The sequence below is a fragment of the Aulostomus chinensis genome, chromosome 8, assembly GCF_037954235.1.
Source record: "Aulostomus chinensis isolate RoL2024-O1b breed Wild chromosome 8, RoL_Achi_v1.0, whole genome shotgun sequence".
NCBI classification, from domain to species: Eukaryota; Metazoa; Chordata; class Actinopteri; order Syngnathiformes; family Aulostomidae; genus Aulostomus; species Aulostomus chinensis.
The window spans coordinates 11,858,021-11,880,543 of record NC_141327.1 but is presented as its reverse complement, the minus strand read 5'-3'; the positions used below and the strand labels follow the sequence as shown (position 1 = coordinate 11,880,543).

At 41.6% G+C, this 22,523-nt stretch overlaps 1 protein-coding gene across 2 annotated transcripts; it reads right to left on the bottom strand.

Moving 5' to 3' along the window:
- Positions 1-590: 590 nt before the first annotated feature.
- On the bottom strand, positions 591-22,154 carry LOC147257164 (complement C3-like). Of its 2 annotated transcripts, XM_086210980.1 has the most exons (43): positions 22,002-22,153; positions 21,177-21,372; positions 20,866-21,028; positions 19,190-19,284; positions 18,866-18,954; positions 18,654-18,736; positions 18,474-18,561; positions 18,277-18,379; positions 17,390-17,510; positions 17,057-17,172; positions 16,584-16,730; positions 16,137-16,236; positions 15,965-16,059; positions 15,633-15,824; positions 15,366-15,521; positions 15,075-15,204; positions 13,924-13,992; positions 12,630-12,827; positions 12,406-12,526; positions 12,233-12,321; positions 11,959-12,098; positions 11,611-11,823; positions 11,439-11,502; positions 11,266-11,355; positions 10,882-11,088; positions 10,348-10,423; positions 6,880-7,039; positions 6,694-6,789; positions 6,386-6,536; positions 5,526-5,611; positions 5,233-5,310; positions 4,988-5,143; positions 4,830-4,892; positions 4,639-4,720; positions 4,434-4,482; positions 4,093-4,183; positions 3,899-3,988; positions 3,712-3,814; positions 3,506-3,595; positions 2,599-2,691; positions 2,420-2,503; positions 1,884-2,028; positions 591-1,246 (listed from the first exon to the last, which is right to left on the bottom strand). In XM_086210980.1, the coding sequence occupies exons 1-43, from the start codon at positions 22,076-22,078 to the stop codon at positions 1,105-1,107; spliced, it is 4,977 nt and encodes a 1,658-aa protein (XP_086067106.1). In that variant the 5' UTR covers positions 22,079-22,153; the 3' UTR covers positions 591-1,104. The 2 variants fall into 2 exon arrangements, with proteins under 2 accessions (XP_086067106.1, XP_086067105.1); XM_086210979.1 differs by having other exon boundaries at positions 3,712-3,988; positions 22,002-22,154.
- Positions 22,155-22,523: the final 369 nt, after the last annotated feature.

Below are 22,523 nucleotides of genomic sequence, written 5' to 3'. Positions count from 1 at the left end.
TTTTCACAATTCAGGAGTGTAATTGTATATTGTTTGTATGCATTTTGCCTTCATCACATTTGTTCCCAGTGAAATTGGAGGTCAGATCACTGGATCTGGACTTCAGGGGGCTAACCATTGAACCATGGAACCCACCTCTTTATCTACTTCTTGTCTCCTGCCAAAATTCGTGTGGGGCAATAAATGTCATAAAGATGACCAATTTTGAATTCCAGAGTCATCATACATTTATCTTTGAATTTATGAATACCGAGTCCACTGTAGTGCATATAACGTTCCACATGTAGCACTGAAGTAAAAATGTTCCTTGGTAAATGAGCTGTCAGCGGTGTTCCAGTGGCACCGAAGTCATCCTCTGATTGATGAAGGTGCAGGGCAACAAACTCAAGCCAGAAAATCTGTTCAGTGAGTTGTTTTTGTCTTTTGTTGTGTGAGTTTGCAGTACAGTTATTGTGTCACGTTGACATTGTTTTTCTAGTTATCTTGTGTTTTCCTCAGCTTCATTAAAGTAACTTTTGGGAGGAATGAACTCCAGTTTGCTCCTGGCGGTCAGTCCCGTAATCAATAACAGAACACATGAGACGGTGAAATTAAGACCATTTCACTTTAATCAACATTGTCATATTGTAACTTTTTCATCCTTTACATCTCATATGAATATTTACGTAAAAAGAATAATGGAAAAAATAAAAACACATTTTTGAAGACCATGAATATGACTAGGCAGCACGGTAGTGCAGTGGTCAGCACTGTCACCTCACAGCAAGAAGGTTCTGGGTTCGAGTCCCGGCTCCATCACAGGATCTTTCTGTGTGGAGTCTCCATGTTCTCCCTGTTCCTGTGTGGGTTCTCTCTGGTACTCCAGCTTCCTCCCACAGTCCAAAGACATCAAGAGGGGACGAGGCTGACTGATACTCTAAATTGACCGTAGGTGTGACTGTGAGTGTGAATGGTTGTCTGTCTCTATGTGTTGGTCCTGTGATGGACTGGTGACCTGTCCAGGGTGAACACCACCTCTCGCCCGTTGACGCTGGGATAGGCTCCAGCCCCCCCGTGACCCTTAATGTGTAGGAATAAGCGGAAGATGAGGATGGATGAATATGACTATTGTTGGCATCCAAAGTATTCGTACTGGTTGACCATCTCCTCTATGCCCAAGCAAATGGGTCGGTACGCATCCGTCTGACACTCTGCTTGCTTGGGCCAGTACTCCAGCCAGGTTTTCTCACCGAGCACATACTGATACCTGAAGAGAGCAAAACAAAACAAACCCAACCCATCAATAATGCACATTAAATGACCCTATTAATAGGATGTACTATGTACACAATCTTGCGCAAGACCATTGAGGTTGATGATAGTAAATTAACTTAAATTCTTGGGTGCAGCTCTAGAATCCAGACTCACATTGGACAAACATATCAAAAAAATGTCAAAAAACTATTTAAAAATCTGTATTATCTGCTTCAAATTAATGAGACATCATATATTAATAACAGCAGCGCATGTGCTTGTCATGATTTTCTCACGTACGTCATCCTGCCTTACAGCGTGGCGTGAACTCACTTTGACAACAGTTAAGCCAATTACAACTCCTTGAAAACCGACCTTTAAAAATAATGGACAAAATACAAAGGAAATGGCATCATGTGACCTTGATTAATTCTTTTTTTCTTCTCTCTTTCCTTTTTTCTTTATCAAAGGTCAGACCAAGGACAGGAGTTTGAAACCAACAAAAGCCACAATCTCTGTATGCAGAACATCAGTCTTATCAACTTGTTTGTTTAGTAGGATGTTGAGCCGCACTGTCACTACCAAATGCACAGAGTAAATGAAAAATAAATACTTTGTAGAATTAATTGATATGGTGCAACAAAACTTACGTTTGACCCTGGACGTCTCTGTGAATGTCTTGGGATGAACCCATGATCAGGTAGGTTTTGTCTTTCTGCAAGTCCAAAGCTTCCCTGCAGTGTGGATAACTGAGGACGGTTCGTTGCTTCCCCTGAGGACCCACATCCTCATTTCCTGTGATGGCACCATAGAAGAAGAGAAAGGTGTTGCTCAGGGAGTAAGAGCAAAACTAAAGGAGTTTAGTGCATTAGACCACTGACAGGTTGTATTTGACTGGTTTAACTTGTACAAAATTTTTATTTAGTTCAGCATCGTGTGAGGATATGAATTTTCCTGTCTAACTCTGCAAGAAAAGCGAATGAATCTCTTTCATTAAATGCCCTGTCTTTTGTTTTTTTGTTGGTTTTTTTTTAGGGCAAATCATTTTATTTCTGGCTAAAGTGGCACTATGACAATATGTATTGGGATTTTAGGATAACCCATAAAAATATCAGGAAAAATTCTTCAAGCGCTTAAAATAGAATATAGTTCAAAGAGTCACAGGTTCCAAGCCATAAATACCCACCTTCTTTGATGACTTGCATTATCCTCATTAGGTAAATGTCAGTCGACAAACCGTCTTTGAATTGTTCCACTTGCACTTTGTATACTGAGTACAGACAAGTTGCAGATGTATATTAGATTACTCATGACTTCAAACTCAGCGATACACCGGACAAATGCAGCTCATTTTCCGTCCCTTACTATAATCTATCTTGAAGGTCGGTGTACTCTCACAAGACTTGAGTGTGCGCTGTTCATTTGAGATTTCCCCCTTCTTCTGCATACTGCAGTTCTCTGGAAAAACACACAATAAGCCAAAAGTAAATAAGCGTATGGATGAGTTAGAAAGGTGTGTGTTGACAGGGGCAGGTTTTTGTTTCAATGACTGAGGTAAGGTCAGTAGTTCGCACAAGTTTAAAATATTTAGCATTAAATACAACAGCTTAATACAACTCTCGTGAATTTGAAAGTGTTTACTGTATGTGTCTGATATACAGTGGCTGCTGAAGTGGCTAAATGAGACGAAGGGCCTTTATCATCTCATTTCAACAATAAACATCACCACGCAGTAAACAAGCATGAAGCAAGTTAAAGTCACGCAGTCTGCGGTTAACTTTGTGGTTTCAATCATTTTGTGTTAGCTTAGAAAATCCCAAAGTGGTGCTCATTTGTAAAGATTATCTTGCCAATCAAAACAAGTATGTCTCATGAATATTTGTTTGGAGCTGAACTGATCTTCATCACAAAAAAACAAACAATGTAAAGATCCCATTGGCTTTTGGTCAAGGGAGCCCATGGAGAAGCTAACTTCTGCGTTGGCCAATAGCAAACAATTAGCTCTTGATCAGGCTTTGATAAACCCTGATTGCTCTTCTTGTGCTGGATTATTGTGTTTCCCTGTGATTACTCTGGCCACTTCCTTGTGTTCCAACACACACTTTAGCGTGTGTGGACAGTAGTATGGCTCTTTTCAGAAGCACAGATAGCAGGTTAGCGTGTCACCTCCTGTGAGCCTCTTCGCCCAGTTGCCCTTATTGTCCAAAAGGAGTTATTTGCATTTATTGCTGATGACTGACTGAGTAACTAATGACACCATCACCCAGCTCACCTTCAGCACATGTGCATTCATTGCCTCTGCACAGCTTCAGAAGCTGTCCAGCTTCCCTCTCCGGATGGTAAAATTTCACACAAGGTGTCTCTGACACAAGAGGAAGAAAACAATATTTAGATTCAGTATTTTGAACAACAGATGAATGCATGCATGTTCATCATTTAAGACATCGGACATATAATAGCAGCAGAGGAGAAACTCACGGTCATAGTATTCATAGACGGATACAGCAGCTGGTTGTAAGACGCCCACTTTGAGAGACTGATGGATCCTAAATGCGATCTCCTCTGTCCGCACGTGAGAAACCTGTGGGAACACGTAAGGCAAAAGTGAGACCGAACCAAATAGAAAATGAACAATTCCATAGAAAAAAAGGAAGGTGAAACGTACCTTGTCCAAGTAGATGATGAGTGAGCCTCTTTCTGACAGGGCTGTGTTCATCTCATATTTTTCAATGGTGCGGGCGCGTCCTTTAGACAACTACATAATTACACTTAATCAGTTACTTCAAACCATAAAGAATGCCTTGTTCTGCATAACTGGAAAGACTTAAAGTCCGTAAGGGTTTATGTAAAGGCTCTTACTAAATCCAGATCATTTGTGTTGACGGTGAAGCCGGTTAGCAAGCCAATGTCCAAGATTGACATAGATGCATCTCGTTCCTTGTTCTTATACCTGCACAGAACGCAGATGAAATCTTTAAAATAACGCATAAAAAGAAAAGAAAAAAAATACTGTAAATGACACTGATGCAAAAAAAACCAAAAGAAACTAGAAAAGAAACAGCTAACTCAAGAAAGCCCCTTCAAAACCATGTTTACAAAGTGGTTTTGCTCAGTTTTGCTAACGCTAAAATGAAATCAAGAAATCCGAGACAAAGTGCAGTAAAGCTACGTTGCTGGAATGACGTGTTGATCATACTCACAAAATCTCAATTCTTAGCTTGTATGTCACTTGATCTGAATCAGCTTTTTCTGGAAGAACAAAACATTGGATTTGCATTTTGTTTTTCATAGATGAATTGTACATTGTCTATTGTCTATTGTACATAGAATTGTAGGGAAAATGGGGAATTATAAAAGCAATAATTAGATATGTGAAATTAAAACGTGTGAAGGACATAAGATTACCTGGGAGCAGCTGCACGGACAAATCGAACCTGTCGCAGTCGCTTTCCTTTTCTTTAGGCAGAGCGTAATATAGCGACACCATCTGTCATATTGTCAAAAGTGTATCTTTAGAATGCTTTTCTTCTGCAAATATGCAGCTATGAGGAGAGAAGAAAATCTTGCACCTCATATAAACAAAAATAATTTCTTACCGTCAGCGTTGCTTCTCCTGTGCCTGTGGCAGTCACATTTAGATCCTGGTTTATATCATTGAGCTGTACGGATTTAACCATGCACAAATATGGATCAGCAGGAATGATAGCATTAATGAGACATCAGATGTTGCACGTGATAGGGTGAGCTATCTCACTTTAGATGTTCTCGTCGCATAATGGTTTTCCCTGTTGAAGTTGAATTTGTCCGGCCTTGACCTGCCTGGCAACATGATGTCCACATTTAGATCATATGCTGGCTCTTTAGCTGTGGACCAGTATTCAGCTACAGCTTGATATACAATAATTGTAGCCTGGAGGCAAAGAGAAGGAGGGAGAGAAAATGAGCACTGGAAAGAAATTTCACTGAAACAACGGCAGATAGAGAGAAAGTCTTGTTTACCTGAGTTGATCCATAACCCCCGCCCACCTTCTGCTGTTTTCTGAACCATCGCACAATACGTCCGGCTTTCTCAAAGTCCTATACCAAGAAGAGTCAAGAAAAGTGCTGTGTGATTGACTGATTCTTTTAAATGATACATAATTGTATTTTATGTCAATATGAAGTGTTCTAAACAGTCAATATTAAAAAGTATAAAATATCCCTAACATTTGAAGGCATTTTTTTTCGGAAACTGTTTGAAGCATTCTGTCGTCTGACGTGCTTTTGAAAGAAACATCAATCTTGGTACTCACCTTGACTTTGACCAAAGCTAGAAGAGCATAAGCTGTGGCTTCCAGTGTGTAAACATTTCCCTTAGGCACAGGCCAGTGGGTAAACTCTGCAGGAGACACAGAGAGACACTTTTATTAGGATGCTGTACCTGGGAAAATCAAAATTCTTAAAATACCGAACCTATTCCAAAAGGAAGAAGAAAAAAAGAAACTGTGAGGGAAGTTAAAATAATGTGTCCTTGTGAGGTTACTTGGCAAAGACACAAACAGGCTCGAGTCCTCGAGAGCCTCTATGCTGATTCTGATGCCAATAAATACAAAAATATGCAGAGGGATCATATTCAGTTGTTCCAAACTGTTTAACCGGTTCATCTATAGCCTTTCATTTAAAAAAAAAAATCAGCATAGCAATTGCTAATCATTTCTCCAAACCCTGAAAATAACTTGTGGGGTTCCTCAAAGAGCGTATTTAGGGCCTCTGTGTTATCCATCAATTTCACCAGGATACAGACAACTATGTTGATTTATGTGCTTAACATTTCAAGATCAGTTAATACTCCTTTAGAATATTGCACTGCTTAACCTCAATAAAATGTCATTATAGATTCAGTGACTCAGATAGGACAATTTGTCACGAAATTAAATTTTCCTCTCAAAACCTACCCTGATCCAGCATGCAAAAAAGAACCTTTGTGTAACACTTATCTCAGAGCTAAATTTTCATGTGGTTAGTTGTCAGTTGTGCTTTTCATCATATAAAAATCATGGATGAATGGTAGCCATGTTTCTTTCTGAGTCTCTAGGCTGATGGAAGACCCATGGTGATGTTGATGATTTAGAAAATATGCTTGCTGAGTTCTGACTTTTTCATGTGACATCACCTGGGGAAACAAACTTAAAGAGGATATCCTTGTTCAGCTTGTTTTCGTTTGCCAAAGCGTAGGATGTCATGGCAACAGCATATGGGTTGGTGAGGCTGGGCAGACGCTTTTCAAGGTAGGCAACAGCTTTCTCAATACTGTCTGGCAGACTCTGGAAAGAAGAAGAGTTTAATTATGTTAGAAAGGACAAATCAATCACTAAAAAAGGTAGGAAGGTCATAAATTCCTGCATTTTTTAATATCCACATCGTGTTTGATTCTGTGATGTTAACAGAGAGGGGAAAAAAAAGGTCGGGGGGGATTCTCACATTAACAATGTTGCTGCATAGCGTGCGTGACTCCTGCATAGCGATGAGACAGAAGGCCGTCATGGAAGCATCTGAATCGCCGCCGCGCACATCACCCTACACACACACACACACACACACTCATTAATCATTTTTTTTGTATCAAGATGAAGACTATTTTTAAATAACTGAAGATAATGTACACACAATCATCTCTCCGTGGCTTATCCGTCCAAGTTCTTTAAACATCCCGTCAGGTTGTTGTGCCTGGAGAACTATAAACTTGATGGCTTCACAGATCTTTTCTTTCTCCACTGCCACCAAATTGTTGGCAATGGCAAACACCTTGGCAACATAGGCTGTTAGCCTAGGAGAGGAGAGGAGAGGAGAGGTTTTAAAATGTCATCTTATTAAAAAAACAAAACAACAAACCAAGAAAATTTACATTAGATATTCAGAACCACAGCCCCTTTCTCTCCCACCAAACACAGATGTGGATACTAATTTCAACAAATGGCCCAGTTTGGTACAGCTAGCCTCCCTTACACCGGCTCTTAGACTTGCAGACTGCAGGGTTCAAGTCCTTATGAAACTGTTTAAAAGCAGGGGCTCCTCAAACACCCACATATGCAGAGTCATATTGGGTGTCTGCGAAAACTGTAAGGTTTGCCAGCAGAACCAAGCTGTAGAATGGAGAAAGTCCAACAAGGCCAATGTCCTTAAGACCCATTAAGAAAAGCTGCTTGTCATTGCCCAAACATCCAGCCATTAGTCTATGTTCAGTTCAAAGCCTGAAAGAAGCAATTTTAGACATAATGTCAATTAGCCCGTCCTCCCTCAGACACAGGCACATAGAGCACTGCTGCCCTGATCCAGTGGTAACCAGACCAGAAAAAGTCAAAAATGGCCCTGAATGCCTTGTAGGAGTCCAGCTGGTGGCGTTAGAGAAACAAACGTACGCCAGAGAGTCGAAGCAACCAAATGAACCCCTCACCTATATGACAAGTGCAGTAGCAACCATTTCCATTAAGACAACCAAACACGCACTTTCTCCTTCAGTTCTTCCCAGTTTTTCCTTTGAAACCCCCTGTGCCCTTCATTCCTTCTCTCCCCATTCAAGTCCTCCTGCCAAAGTGGGTACTTCACAGCTTCACCATTGCCCCAGCTGCAGAGCTCCATTCTTAGCCCAATTCACCCGTGCAGATGTTGCTCTGTTGTTGGGACAGTGCACCCCGCAAATACCTAACATCCCCCTGACTTGAAAGTATTAACGCCGTATGCATAGGCAGAGACTGAGCCTATCTCAGCTGACATTGGGCAAGAGGTGGGGTTCACCTTGGACAGGTCACCAGTCCATCGGAGGGCCATCAACAATTAGGGGCAAGTGAGAATTGAACCAGCGACCCTTCGGTTGCTAGACGGCCACTCTACCTCTGAGCCATGCTGCCCCCTAAGTGTAAAGTCTAAAGTGTGACTTGTGAAGATAAAGGAGGGGTAGGCGGCACCTGTTTTGGGCTTTTTTTCTATTTTTTCTATTTTCTTTTTTAATTTAACAAAAGAAACACAATATACAAACATTACAGCATAAATCTGTCTCAATCGTTTTTTGAATCATACTCTGTTCATGAACCCTCCCTCCTCGCTCCTCACAACCTACATTCACAGTAAATTACCACAAATATAGCTTCATGTATTCTATTAGCTATTCTATAGCTAGCTAGCAAAGTCGGCAAGTGGGTTTCTTACCTGTTCAAATGAAAGGCTGCTACTTGCACGTCCGTAGCTAAACCTTTTGATTCTTTAAGACTCCTACAGCGAGTAAATGAATCCCTAAGAATCACTCGCATTGCACCAAGCCTTTTATCCTTCTCCCTCTTATCTAACGCTTGTTCTATAAAAGACTTTTTTCTTTTGCTGTGTTTTCTTCTGGCTTTTTGGGATCCATGTTTGTCCTCCTTGATACTGCTCACCCAACACCGATCCAACAAGGCGTTCATACCCACTTTAGTCTTCCCAGTCTCAGCTAAGCTGCACAGTCAGGTGCATTTCGGTTTCGTCTGTTGATGGACAGCTAATCGGGCCAACCAATATAGCTGGTAGCAGTTTTTGATTGGGTGGAGGTAAATTTGGCCCTGCACCCCTTATTTATTAGGGATTTTGATGCTTCCTTTTTTAAACCTAATAGTTTATTGATTACCATGGACACACTGTGACAAATTCAGGGATTTTAACAAAAAGTACATAGAAATCCGGGAGCCTCCCCCTGCTTTAAGGCGACCTGAAGACCCAAAGGTGCCCCTCAAGTTGCATGCAGCCAGTAAGGTACAGTATAATTTTTTTCTGTATTTTATTTTGGTCAGCATTATTTCACATGTGTGTAATTTATTTTAAGCTAACATGGTTTATGATTTCATCATATATGTAGTTTTCATGGTGGATTTGGGGAGAAATCTTTAAATAAACCTGTCTCAAGAAAGCCACTTGTGTCTACCTGTGATTTGGGGGCGCTACAACCTGTAACACTAGGCGAGGGTTCATCCACCTTTCCACAGGTCTTTGTTTTGTCTTGAGCAGCTGCAGACTGAGAGCTACTCAGACGTACCACAGCTTCAGATACCTGCTGCTCCTGTAGCTCAGCCTGAGTCGCTCCCTCTCTCTGACTGAGCATTAACACACTCAGAATTACAAGCCTCAACAGCAAACTTTCGACAAAGATTGGGACACCAGCGCCAGAGTCACTGCGGCTCGAGCGGGAGGTCGTCAGCAACCAGGGCCCTCCACGACATCAGTGGCGCCAGACGCTCCCTGCTGTTTATGCAGACATGCTAAGCATTTGCGCCCCACATCTCCACACTCAAAACACAATCTGCCCTGAACTAGCATGGAGCATGCAGGAGCGCTCACTGTATCTTACTCTGAAGGACACCTCCAGTGTCTGCGCAGGACAGTCCAAAAACATGAATATCTGTCTCCTTAAGAGTCTGTGCATTTTTCAGTTCAAGATCTCAACATTCCAAACTCACAATTTCAGAACCTCCGCAACTCGTCCTTCAACAACATGTTGGGTACAAAAGGCAGAACACCGGGTACGGTGATAGGCATGAAGGGAACCAAGAGTGGAGAAACCTGCACAAACAAATCTCTGATAAACTCATGACTCTCAGTCAGCTGAAAACCAAAGGCCCAATCTTGAGGGAAACCACTACACCTTTATTCATTCTAGATGCATAGGACAGGTTGTCTTTCCAACCTGCTCCCCTGGAGCCAGCAGAACCTCCTCCACAAACACAGCGGCGTCTGGAGGTACTATGCATACCTCCTGACGTATGGATGGAGGAGGCGTCTCAGTGGACGCCATTCCTCCTGGAAACACAGACAGTCCTACCAGATCCACGACACAGCTGCCAACCAATACATAAACAAATAGATTCTTTCCTGATCATGCAGAAAACAGAGGAAAACTACAGGTGAACAAAAGCAAGATTCAAATTCCACGCCACTCACACACCCACCACCATGCTCACGCACACAGTCACCAGAAACGGAAACGAGAGGAGAGCAGAGGAAATTTTGATTTTGTTGAATTTATTTGCACATGAAATATATGAAATTAAATAGAGTCTAAGTTAAGGAGACTAACAAACCAATTAAACATGAGTTTCTGATCTTCCTCACCAGGTGCTGCTTTTGTGTTTGGCCCATACAGCAAAGGAACCATCCTTCTTCCGGTAGTTAAGCTGATGTGTGTAGCCTGGAAACACACAAAAACACATTTGCACCTCCTTGCGGTTAAGTTATGTACTGAATCTTATCCAGTAGTTGGTTATGACGAATTCAATCGGCATCTTCGTTTCCCCCGCCAACGAAGTACAATGATCGGTACTGCATGCAGTATTACCGTCAGCAGGATTAAATATTCAGTCTTGGCGAGGGGTGTGGCACTGGACAGTGAAGAACTCATTACATTTCGAGGCAGGTCCCTTTAACATGGCATTTGGCTGAGGTCTACATCAGCAAAATTTTGAACATCATATTGCCATGACGGAGGTCTACACTCCCCAAATGCATATAAAAAAATGCATGGATTTTATCTATATAAGGAAAATAAGACTCAGGACTGACAAGTATGATGTTTTGACTGTGTTGCATTCAGCAAATAAAACAAAAAACAAAAAAATTGAGGTTTTATCACTGATTTTTTGAGCCCACCTGTCTTGATGTGCTGCAAGGCTTCATTACGTTTCTCAAAGCCCACAGTTTCCCATTGGTTAGTTTTGTCCAAATATAAGGCAGCGATTACTGGCAGGGTCATGCGGATCATGTTCTGCTCTCCACAGCCAGAGGGCTGGACGATCAGACTTCCCATAGAGTTCCCACTAATAGCTTTCTCGACCAGTTCGCTCACCTGCTCTCTGCCTGAATGCACAAAAACAAACAGAAAGACATTATAAACAAACATGTAGAGGTCTCACATAACAAGTAACGTAATTCGTCAGTGACAAAGGTTTAAAAGTTACAATTTTAATTAAATAAACAGGTCACTGATCACGTATCACATGAGCAGAAGAAAAAAAGAAAAAAACTAAATCTCACCTGTCAGAGAGATCTGTGTGCTTGTGGGTGAGTTGGGAACCAAATCTTTCTTAGGAATTCCACTGTTGATAATTTCTACTTGTTTACCATCTAAGGAGACACAGTGGTCAAGTTAGGCTGCTTCCTTACCAAGTAATAAAAGTGTTAACGAGTGATTTAATCTGTCAACTCACCGACACCTTTGTTGGTTGGGTCCAGAATTATTATTTGAGGAGATTTTATCAGGACACCTTCAGGCTGGAAAACATCAGTGAGGAAAAACATCTTAGAAAACCATCTCTTTGTTCTTATTCACTTGTTCTTATCATTTTGCATTATACATTTTTTTTTGTCCATTTTTCTTACCACCACCCGTAGCATCCTCATGACTCCATCGCTGAGTGACGAGTCTTTAACAGCTGCTTTGACTTCAATACCGTATTTTCCTTCCTTGGTGGGAATAAGTACAAATGGTACAGATCGCGTCGTTTGTTGCCCAACCTCAACCTCCTGACGATACCTCCCTCTTCTGTAGGCTGAACTGCACACATGCTTCGTCTCAATCAGATCCACACGCACCTTGAGACCAAGAGAAAGACGAAAAGAGAAACACATTGAGGTTTGTGTACTTATATGCTGTAAATCTCACGATATCGTGGTCTCATTGGTTTGCTGAATGTCCTGACAGACCAGTGCAGAGTAGCAAAGACTTACTGTAACTGGCTCGAAGCCGTAGTTGTGGAGGATCGCCTTTACTTCTATCTGCTCTCCACGGACAGCTGAATAAGGCACCTTGAGGTCAATGAAGAATTCCTTCCGGACGATTACCTCTAATGGCTCGGCAATGCAGATTCCTTAAAGATGAAAGGGATCAGATCAAAACAAGGGATGACTCTGATGACAGGGGCAAATGGAGCAGCAGGAAAATCAAAGATACGATTTTGGTTTTTGGATTAGCGAGACACAAGTTTTGTTGCTTGGTTCTCACCGTGAGTTTTTGACAGACTGATGCCGGTGAACTGCCAGGTCGTGATTGAGTCTTGCAAGGGAATTTGGTTCGAATATGTTGTTGTTTCACTGAAACAAAAAAACAGTGTGATCTCTTTGACAGTAGCTTTAAGTTCTAGTGTTATGTCCAGTGTTATGTTTCAGTTTCCTCACCAGTTAGGGTTTTGTCTAGGGCAAGGAGGCAGTCGGATTTCTGACCACAGCCAACTGTCCGGGAACTTTGTCCGAGAAACAATCTCATTGCTGTCTATGTAACTATTGTCATCCTCCTCACCTAAAATCCAGGTTTAAAAAGGTCACTATGTTTCACAGATAGATAGTGAATAATAGCATGACATGTAATCCCCCTCCCCCCAGGTTTCCCTCCCATTTCTTACTACGAGCAAGTTTGAGGCTGTTGTGCTTCATCTCAGCTTGCGCGCCCTCCAGCTCCTTGCAGCAGAGTAGGAAGGCCTCAGCACAGGCTTTGCCCTCAGTGATGTACTCACTGCGCACCTCACAGGTGTATGAGAGGGGGGTCTCCTTCATGCCATCGTAACAACACTGACGTTGCAGCTCTTCTTGAAATTGACTCACTGGAGAGAAGAAATATGGGGAGGACATACAGTAATAAGGGGGAGCACAAGAGGGATGGGTGATGTAGCGCTGGACAGACAAGCAACATAAGATGTCTTAATACTACAGGTGTGGAAATGCCTCCTCAGTTCTAACATGCATTGCAATGCAGACGAGGATGTAAAAATCAATTTTCTAAATGATGTTGAAAACTGCGAGGGCGGCGCTGTGTTGGGCCAGTCTACAGTTTGCACCTCAGATTTACCCTGCAGTTAATCTTCCAAAAAAAAAGCATCAGTTGTAAACTTTTTTTTTTTTTTTTAATTCAAAGGGATAGTTCACCCAGTCACTCAGTCATTATTTATTCCTACTATAATGATGGAAGGTCAGGTGAGGCTTCACAGGAAAAGTTCCTGGATGTATCTCCCAGACAATTGAAGTAAATGGTTATTCATTTCCGTATGTTAAGAAAAATACAAAATAAAACCATAAAACACCTCTATCCTGCATATCAAAGGCCAAGGTATGAAGTACTATGAAGCTGTATGGAGGCACTTTATGGTGTTGTTAAGCTTTTTTTTTTTTACCCTTTAAAAATGGGTCACTAGTCACCTCATTGTTAGTGATGATTACTGAAAAAACACCTTTTACTTTTTAATTCCAGCAGGACTAAAAAAAAACAACCTGAATTTTCATTTTAAGGTGAACTGTCCCTTTTATAATAAATTAACTTTGCAAGACAGATGTGAAGTATGCGGTGTTACTCTGAGACATTACTAGAGTGGAGCTGCAACTTCAGTCCAACACAAACAAGAGCAGCTGACCGACACACACTGCAGCATTTGGCGTGAAGATGGCGACCAGGTGAAGAGCTCTGCTATGTGTGTATTGTTGAAATGTTTATGTACCGATACTTTTACCGAAAACATGCAGCTTTTTTATTTGACCGATTGTTGTAGGTGATTTTCCAAAGCACTTTACTTCTGTTCCAATTGATTAAGATATGGGGTGTGATCATAGAGAAAGATGAGGGAGCGACACATGAGAGCTGTTGATACTACAGACAGAGCTGATGACAGCTTGTGTTCATTGGGTAGCTGATGTGGTTGGTCTTACCTAAGCTGGTAGTGATGTCTGCTAGAGTAGAAGCTCGTCTCCGTCGGCTGGGGGCAGGGCATTTAAGGTCTGGAAATTCAATACAAATAAGATCATTACGATCACCATGCAAGGTTAAATCCAGACTAGAGCGCTAGGTACCTCTGACACATGATGCTGTAAAAATCAGATCATGATGGACATGGGGGGGGGGGCAGTTCTTGACAGAAAATATTCAGCAAACATATGCTGGACCACTAAAACATTATAAAAGTTAATTATGAGCTAAGACTTCAAAAGTAAGGATAGCAGGGATATGAAATATCCGGTAATGTCAAGTCGTGATGTTTATGGTGTCCATTAGCGACTTGGAAACCTAGAAATCATGAAATTTTCCACTCTCACTGAGGATTTTTAATTACAGCAGCGTTAAGACATAATAGGAGTACTGTATGTTCAGAGAAGCGTTATTTGACTTAGTTCCAACTTAGCTGTGGGGGCTACTACATCCTCACCCTACATCAGCTTGATCAAGTCTCCAATCGTGGTGCCCAAACGCAACCGATGTGTCTAAAGACAATTAAAGGAATATGCCAACTTTTTGGGGAAATACACACAAAGATCCTCCCAAGAGCCAGATGTCAAAACAGTTACCCTTCTCGCCTCTGTGCTGTACTAGGAAGCTGAGACACACTGAGACCAGATAACTAGCTTAGCACATTGAAAGCTAGTGTTTGGGAAGTGTAAGCATGTCGCCAAATAGGCTTTTAACCTAAGCAGGCTTTCCATGCATCGATATCATGCATCGTTTGTTGGAAGCAGTCATTGTGAAATATCTTAACATTACAATGAATTGTAATTTCAGAGTTGGGCACATAAACGGAACTACTTTCCTGACTGGGCAAAGTAATTTGATCCAGCACCTGAAACCACGATGTAACTTCACCAAACAAAATGAAACATTTGCTGATGACTAGAAGAGAAACTGCTTTCACCAATCATGCCAGCTTTGTAAGAGAGGCTGAGGAGGATTACTCCTGGACAACAACGATCCTGTATGTTCACTGGAAAAAGTCCATTTCCCCTAAAGAGCTGTTGTGTTCCTCTAAACATTTGGATGGAATGGCAGAAGAAGAAGGGCCAAAAACAATGACATGATGTTGTAAATTCACCTAGTCGGAACGGGGTCCCAGAGGCAGTGCTGGACTCAAACAGGAGCCCAGCATCATAGAACACACTCAAGCCGTCCTTCCCTCCACCAGGTGTGCAGCCAGTGTCATACTTCTCTACTATGTCCCAAATCTGAGCAAGACACACACACACACACACACACACACACACACACACACACACACACACACGCACACACACACAAGCACACACACACACACACACACGTTTACTTACACAATTACATGGAGAAGACATTGATTTCCTATAATTTATTTATTTATTTATTTTACCTTTTTCTGGGTGAGGCGGTGCTTGTTGTTTAGGACATAGACACCTTTGTCCACGGCCACCAGACCCACGGTGGAATCTGGGTCTCCTGTGACCTTCAGACCGAACATCCTCCGAGGCTCATAAGAACGGGCAGGACTCTGTGCTTCCAGCTTCAGCTAAACATGAGGGGATGGCAATGAATGGAACAAGCAGATTTTCATTCGTTAAAGAAATCACATCAGAGAAATATCCTGGAAATATAGTTCACGTCAGTGACGGGGTCTCACCGAGCCCATGCAGGTATCCTTGACATCCACCCAAACAGAGTCGGACACCACTTCCCTGTCATTAGCGTGGTAGTAAGCAATGATGCGGAATGATGGCAGCATGTTTTTGGTGATGGGAATTATCAGGGAAATCAGAATTTGACCTCTTGTCCTGTAGCGGCCAAAACTGACCAGTTGGCCTCTGCTTGTGATCTAAAGAATACATAAATATTTACACACTGAACAGATTTCTAAAAGGAACACCAGCGGCAGCATGCGCACACACGAACGGACGCGCACACACACACACACACACATACACACACACACAGAAGGGGCAAAACACCTCTCACCAGGTATGTGATGTCCTTATCTTCATTGTTCTGCTTGTTGAGGTTGAGGTTGACTTTCAGGTTATCTCCCATTTGCAGCTCAGCTGTGTCCACCCCTGCAAACAAACCTCCTTAGCCCACCACACCACCACGGCATTTAACAACCCCATTCAGCTTCCAGGATGTTTCTTACCTATGTGAATGTAACTTTTGCTCTGGGTGCTATATGGCTGAGCTTGCATGCTGGCTGATGCTTGCCTTTCACGGGAAATTCGATCATCATTGGTCTTTGCCTGAGGTTTAACACACACACACATACACACACACACACACACACACACACGCACAAACACAAAATAAATCACAGTCTTTCTTAGCAAATCTCTCCTCTGTCTGGAGTCTTTTTCTGACAAACTAAGCAAACAAAAAAAGAAACAAACAACTCCTACAGTAACTCGACGAGAATTAAGAGTGCATTTGATTAACAGATGAACCCATGCTGTTTGTGATGTTTAATATTTGGCCACCAAGATGGAGAAAACACTGAAGACTGGCTCTTTGGTGTGATATCACGTGATCATTTCACATGCAGCGGACACAGAGCAACCAGGAATAACTTCAACTAACTTTGTAGACTTACAGTGATTGTCAGACTCGCTTCCTGTGCTACTGTATTGATGGTTAGCTTGGCCAGGCCGTTGACTGCGGTTAAGCCCCGCACATGACCTGGCTCCACGACCACCTCAACACCCTGCGCTGGAGTTTCATCAGGATTCAAAACTTCAATCTGCCATCAAAGACATAAACAACACTCAGAAAACAGAGCACTATTTCTCTCATCTATTATTGCCCTTTTAATGAGAAAGCATCAAGACAGTATGTAAAGTTTACTTTCAATTTCTATATTCCTCTCTAGAACCAAATGTATGGACATCAGCCTTTGGATTGAATCATCCACAACTGATCAAATATCCAGGTTTTAAATAGCATAGGAGCATGAATGATGATGTAAACAAAATATAAATATGAATAAAAAAAACTGACAGCAATGATATTAAAGAATAAATAAAAAAGGTGCACAGTGGCTGTTTTCATATAAAATGTCTACATTACCGAAAGGTCGAAGGACATTCCTGGTTTGAAAAATTTGGGTGTTTTCTTGAAGAGAATGGTGTAAGGTGACGTGACAATCGGGATACCTTTCAGCTCAGCCTCCACCATTTCAGTACCTGTAAGACGGAGCACAAACACAAACACACAACTGAGGTACTATTACACAACTTTGCTTTATCCCTAACGAACCAGTACAGAAACCGTTTCGTTTTTTTAATTCACCCTCACCCCAATTTGACAATTTTAATCTACTTTCTTTTTCAACAGAACGCAGTCCTTCTTGTTACTTTGAACCCCTTCACACTCGATGAAACTTTCTAAACACTTTCTTACCGCTCTCTGTCAGCACACTGACGGCTACAAATATGGTAGACCCCACCAGGTCCACAATGTTCGGGAAGGTCTGCAGGATGTGTTCTCTCTTCAGTGTGACTGCGCCGTTGCCTCGGGCAACCTGAAGCACATAAGAACACGGAACAGTGGGTTGTTACTTAGGCAGGTCATTTCTTATGTCAGCCTGGATTCATTCTGAATAGTTCATATCTGCATCTAATAGTTAGAACTGTGGACAGCTGCACTTTTTTTTTTTTTTTTTTTGGAAGTTCCACAGTTTTGCAGAGTTTGTTGCGCTGTAAAAGACTATATCCTGGAAGCACCAGTTACTGGGTTTACGTGGAGCTTTTTTTTTTTTTTTTACGATATAATCGGTTTTAAACAACAACAAAAAAACGGACTGACAATGATCCGCGTCAACACCTCATTCAGCGTAAACACGCCCAAACTGAATGCGATTTCTTGAAGTTTCAGTGGGTTAGTTAAACTTTTTCAGAAACTGATCAAAGAAAATTACAGCACGTAAACACTGAAATGGGTTGTTTTCTGCTGCGTTCTTGCGGCGCATGCTTGTATCGACGTTTCTCACTGAACATAAAGTGGCAGCTCCCAAGCAAAACTTGACAGGTCAGAGTTTTCATTTCAAAGTCGAAACAAATTACACATTAATAAATGTAAAATAAATAATAAAATAAAAAAGCCTAAAAACTATATATATATATATATATAAAAACAATAAAGCAACGACTTGGGTAAAAAGATGATAGCTCTCCATCTCCATCTTCATGGTTGATCAATCCCATGATTTGTTGAAATTACAGGACATTTACCTGTTCTGATTGATTGTGTCGCTGCATGATCTGAAACCTGAGTAGGCACGCACTTACCGGCACCCTCTGAAGAGAGCCGGGTAAACTCTTCTTTTCATTGTCTTTAATAATCCCGAACACCACGTAGGCCGTCCCATCCACCTCTTCTCCAAACAGATACCTACAGCCACAGGACGACAGGTTTCAAGCCCACGTAAAAGGGAACATTATAAAGAGGGTTACAAATGTATTCTCTGAATCTCCCTTTCACGTACGTGGCTTTAATGTCGACGGTGAACTCTTTACTGTCCAAGTAGTAGAATGAGAAGGCGGGCCTCAGTTTGACCTCGAAACTGGGAAGCACTGACAAACAGGTATCATTTCATTATGTTTCTAATTAAGAAAGATATGAGCTCAGTTTTCTGTCAGTTCTAAAACTTTTCAGATTAACTCACCGTATTCTTTGACCTCAAACTCTGCAGTGAAACTCTGCTGTGGGTTGCTGTGGAACTTTGCAACCAATTTCCACAGTCCAGGGCTAAACGCACGCGCGCGCGCGCACACACACACACACACACACACACACACAGGCAATATTTAAGTCTGAAAATAAAACACTACAGTCAATAGAAATGCAATGAATGTTAACTAAAACTAAAATACTCACCTGACAATTTCAGCCAGTTTAAAATCTCCGGAGTGGATTCCCGACTTCAAAGAGACAGGGTCAACTGGCAAAATGATGCCTTCAGGCGTCTGAAAACATTGAGCACCCCCTTACTGATGAGCTGGTTCAGCAGACAGTGAATGGAACATTTCATTTTGCCCTTGAACACTACTGGTTTACACTGGGAGCTTAATTGATGCAACAACAACAACAAAAAAGAACCATCACTAAAAACTGTAGAGTTCAACAGCATCACAAACTACAGCCATCAAAACTCATTACTATACGAAAATGAATTAACAGCAAAATATAAAAATACAATACCACAATCTCAATGGCAATGGAGGCCTCTCTTTGGGATTGCTCATCTCTCATGACAGGTTCCATGCCAGGTGTCACTGCAAACATCCTGTAATTAACTGAGGGGGGGAATGAAGAAATGTTTATGTTCAATAGTTTACTATAAAGTCACTGACAATTAAATATCAAAATATTTTCTACATTTCTATATTACTTGTATTTCTCCTCTCCATCATTTTCTTATTGTTTATTCTTGTGTTTCTGTTAATCTGATTAAAGATTTCTATCCTTCATTTCTAAACTGTGCATGATGAGCATCCACAAGAGCAGAGGTTCCCAACCTTTTTTGCGCCGGTTTTAACGTCAGACAACATTGAACGGCCCGGTCATTAAAGTGTGCAACTAAATTAAACGATACGATCGACATGAAAACTGTGTTTTGTTTTGTTTTTTCTAAATACAGTGATAAACGTGAATCCCATGTGCACTCGTATGCGCCATCAGCACAACACCAGCGACATCCTAGCTGCCCCTAACACGCTGGTCGCTATGGTAACGTTTAAAACGTGCCTTCAAAATAAGATACGCTGCAAAAGCAAATATAAAGTGCGTGAAAAATACAACTCACTGCAGCGCTGAATCAGCGGGAGCACTGAGCTTGTTCCTCTGCAACGAGACGGGCCCATCTTGGCGTAATGGTTGCTTATGTCAAATCTACTCCGTAATTTGGTTTTGTTCACTGCAGAAAACCCCCTTCACACAAACAGGATGTCGGAAGTGACAACGGGGTTTTCAGTGCTGTTGAGGTGATGTCAAGGTTTTCTGCGTCACTTTAATCCAGAACACCAGCGGGGTTGTTGTCTGAACAAACTTTTCCGTCATTTGAGCTCTCCAGCAGTTAATCTTCTTCTTGCACAGATATGCTGGATTCACCCGGTTTGGTTTGTAGTCTCTTCTTCTGTCTCCGCATTTTACCTTTTCTCCTTTGCAAAGAAGTTTCCAAAGAAATTTGTTTTGTTTTGTTTTTTTTTTTTTAACTCGTTTTTCTAGCTTGTGGGTTTAATTTTAGCGGTAATGTATCACGTGACCGAGACAAGCGCCGTGGCATGCGTCTAAAGTGAGTCATAGACGTTTTTAACGGAGAGAATCCGGTCATTTTTCAAAATAAAACATCGTTCGGAGTCAGATAATGAACAAAGCGGAAATAACGTAAATTATTTATTCTTTTTGTGCGGGCTAGTATCAAATGGTCCGCGGCCCTGGGGTTGGGAACCACTGCACTAGGAACTTTGACTCCTTTTGCAAGCAAGGAATCGATGTACAAATTTATATCTTTCCCTTGTTTATCTCCACCACTGTCCATCTTATCAGTGTGAGCACTGATATGCAGTGTTCCTGGTGACCTAAGCACTCTTAAGTTACTTGGATCAGCAGTTCTCATTTTTAGCCACCAAAATTCATTGGGGTTTTTTTTTCCTGTTCTCAATTGAACCTGTCTTTGCAAGATGATAAAGACAGTCCAGTGATTAGAACGTGACATCATCAAAACATGATTGAAGGCTTTGATATTTTATGACATCATGGCAGGGCCTGTACAACAACAGGCACTTTACACGTGCGTGTTAAACAACTCCTACAGAATGATATTCTATTGCTGTATGCGCATTCACAGAGGGAAGGTGACATAGAACTGGACTGACCTGTACTGTCTGGGGTGTAGAGGGTCTTGTCAGTCTGGATGAAGATGTAGCCAGACTGGAAGGAGACTAAAACTACTTTTTCCAGGAGTCTATCAGGAAACTCAGCTTGCAGATAAACATATTGCTTCATGTTAGGATCTTTACTGAAGTCTCCAGGAGGGATCTGAAACCATTATAATTCAGTACATCACATTCTGGTCTTAATGGAAAAGTGATTTCTGCATATCAGCTGATGACTACTCCAGGCACTACAAAAACTGCAGTACCCAGAACCCGTCAAAATTCATACAGAACACTTGTATTTCTTTTACCATGATTTGTCCAAATCCCTGGAATTTGTTTATAGTATTTAGGTCCACAGACGTTGATGCCAGGATTTTGTTTTTGGTTGGATGGGTCCTCACGCTGATGGTGACCTTTATTTCTCCTCCACTGCAGTCTTGACACTCCACAAAGATGTTTTCTTTTGTTCCCACTCGCAACAAGTTGGGTGAAGACATCACTTTCCTGCGGAGATATCAAATGAAGTCACATCTCTGCACTTGGATGTACCGTTCATGCGTACTTTCGACATGTCAAAAATATCCAGGAATCAACTGGAGAACAAAAAAATGTACCGTATACGTTTGGGAAAAGAACATGATTTCAGAATTGCAATCCACCACAACTCCCTTTTTTTAAAAGTCTCTTTCTTTATGACCTCTCAGGTTTATTTGGACTATCCTGCATTGTTCCAGACTGAGTTGAAGGATTAGTTCATCCAAATCTGCTCCAGCATGGACTCCACAAACAATTAGTCATCTATTGTTTATCTTGACTCAGGTCCCCACGAAGCATTTCATCAATGTCCTGTGTGCTGTGTCAGGTGTAATGCATCATTATGCAAACTCAGAACAAACACGAGTCAAACCAACTGGCCTCATTTGAAAAACCACATTATCTTGACTTATAGGACAGCAAACGGGTCTGCAGATCATTAGGTGATTCATAGGTGAACTGGTTCAAAATAAAATTTCCTCCTCCTCTTGTTTTTTTCCTTTTTTTATCATTTCCAAATGCATAGAAACCATGATCTTACAATCTAAATATCAGCAGGTTGAACTCCTATAAGCGAGTGGTAACCCAGGTCGACTTACAGTGGAGCTCCATGAGCCTGAGAAAAGCAGCAGGCAAAAGCCAGAGAGGCCAGCAGCCACAGTGAAGTCCTGCGCATCGTCCCCCTTGATCCCGAACTGCTGTCAATGTAGACTCAAGGTCCGCTGCACTCTCCTTTTATCCTTCTGTTCTGTTTACTCAAATTCATCCTCCTCCAAAAAGGTTTCAATGTAAACAAAAAGCTTTCCTCACATGATTTCCCAGTTGCAGTTGAGAAACTGATCAGTTTTGTTAAACATTATCCACAGGAAAGGATGAAGAAGAGAGAATCAAAGAAAAATTTTGACAAATGTGTATAAATAAATAAAAAAAAAATCATAAATCAGATAAGTCCTTCCATCCATTCATTCATTCATTTCCTTCTGCTTATCCTGTTAAAAGTCGCGGGGGAGCTGGAGCCTGTCCTAGCATCTACAGGCGAGAGGTGGGGTTCACCCTGGACAGGTCACCAGTCCATCACAGGGCCAACACATAGAGACAAACAACCATTCACACTCACATTC

Bases quoted from the DNA above. Each gene is read 5' to 3' on its own strand.
- LOC147257164 (XM_086210979.1), bottom strand. From the start codon at position 22,078: ATGCGCAGGACTTCACTGTGGCTGCTGGCCTCTCTGGCTTTTGCCTGC. The intron at 15,205-15,365 runs GTAAAATAAATA...TGTCTTGCTCAG, and splicing joins ACCGCCTCACCCAGAAAAAG to ATTTGGGACATAGTAGAGAA. The intron at 4,893-4,987 runs GTGAGATAGCTC...AAATCCGTACAG, and splicing joins ATGCGACGAGAACATCTAAA to CTCAATGATATAAACCAGGA.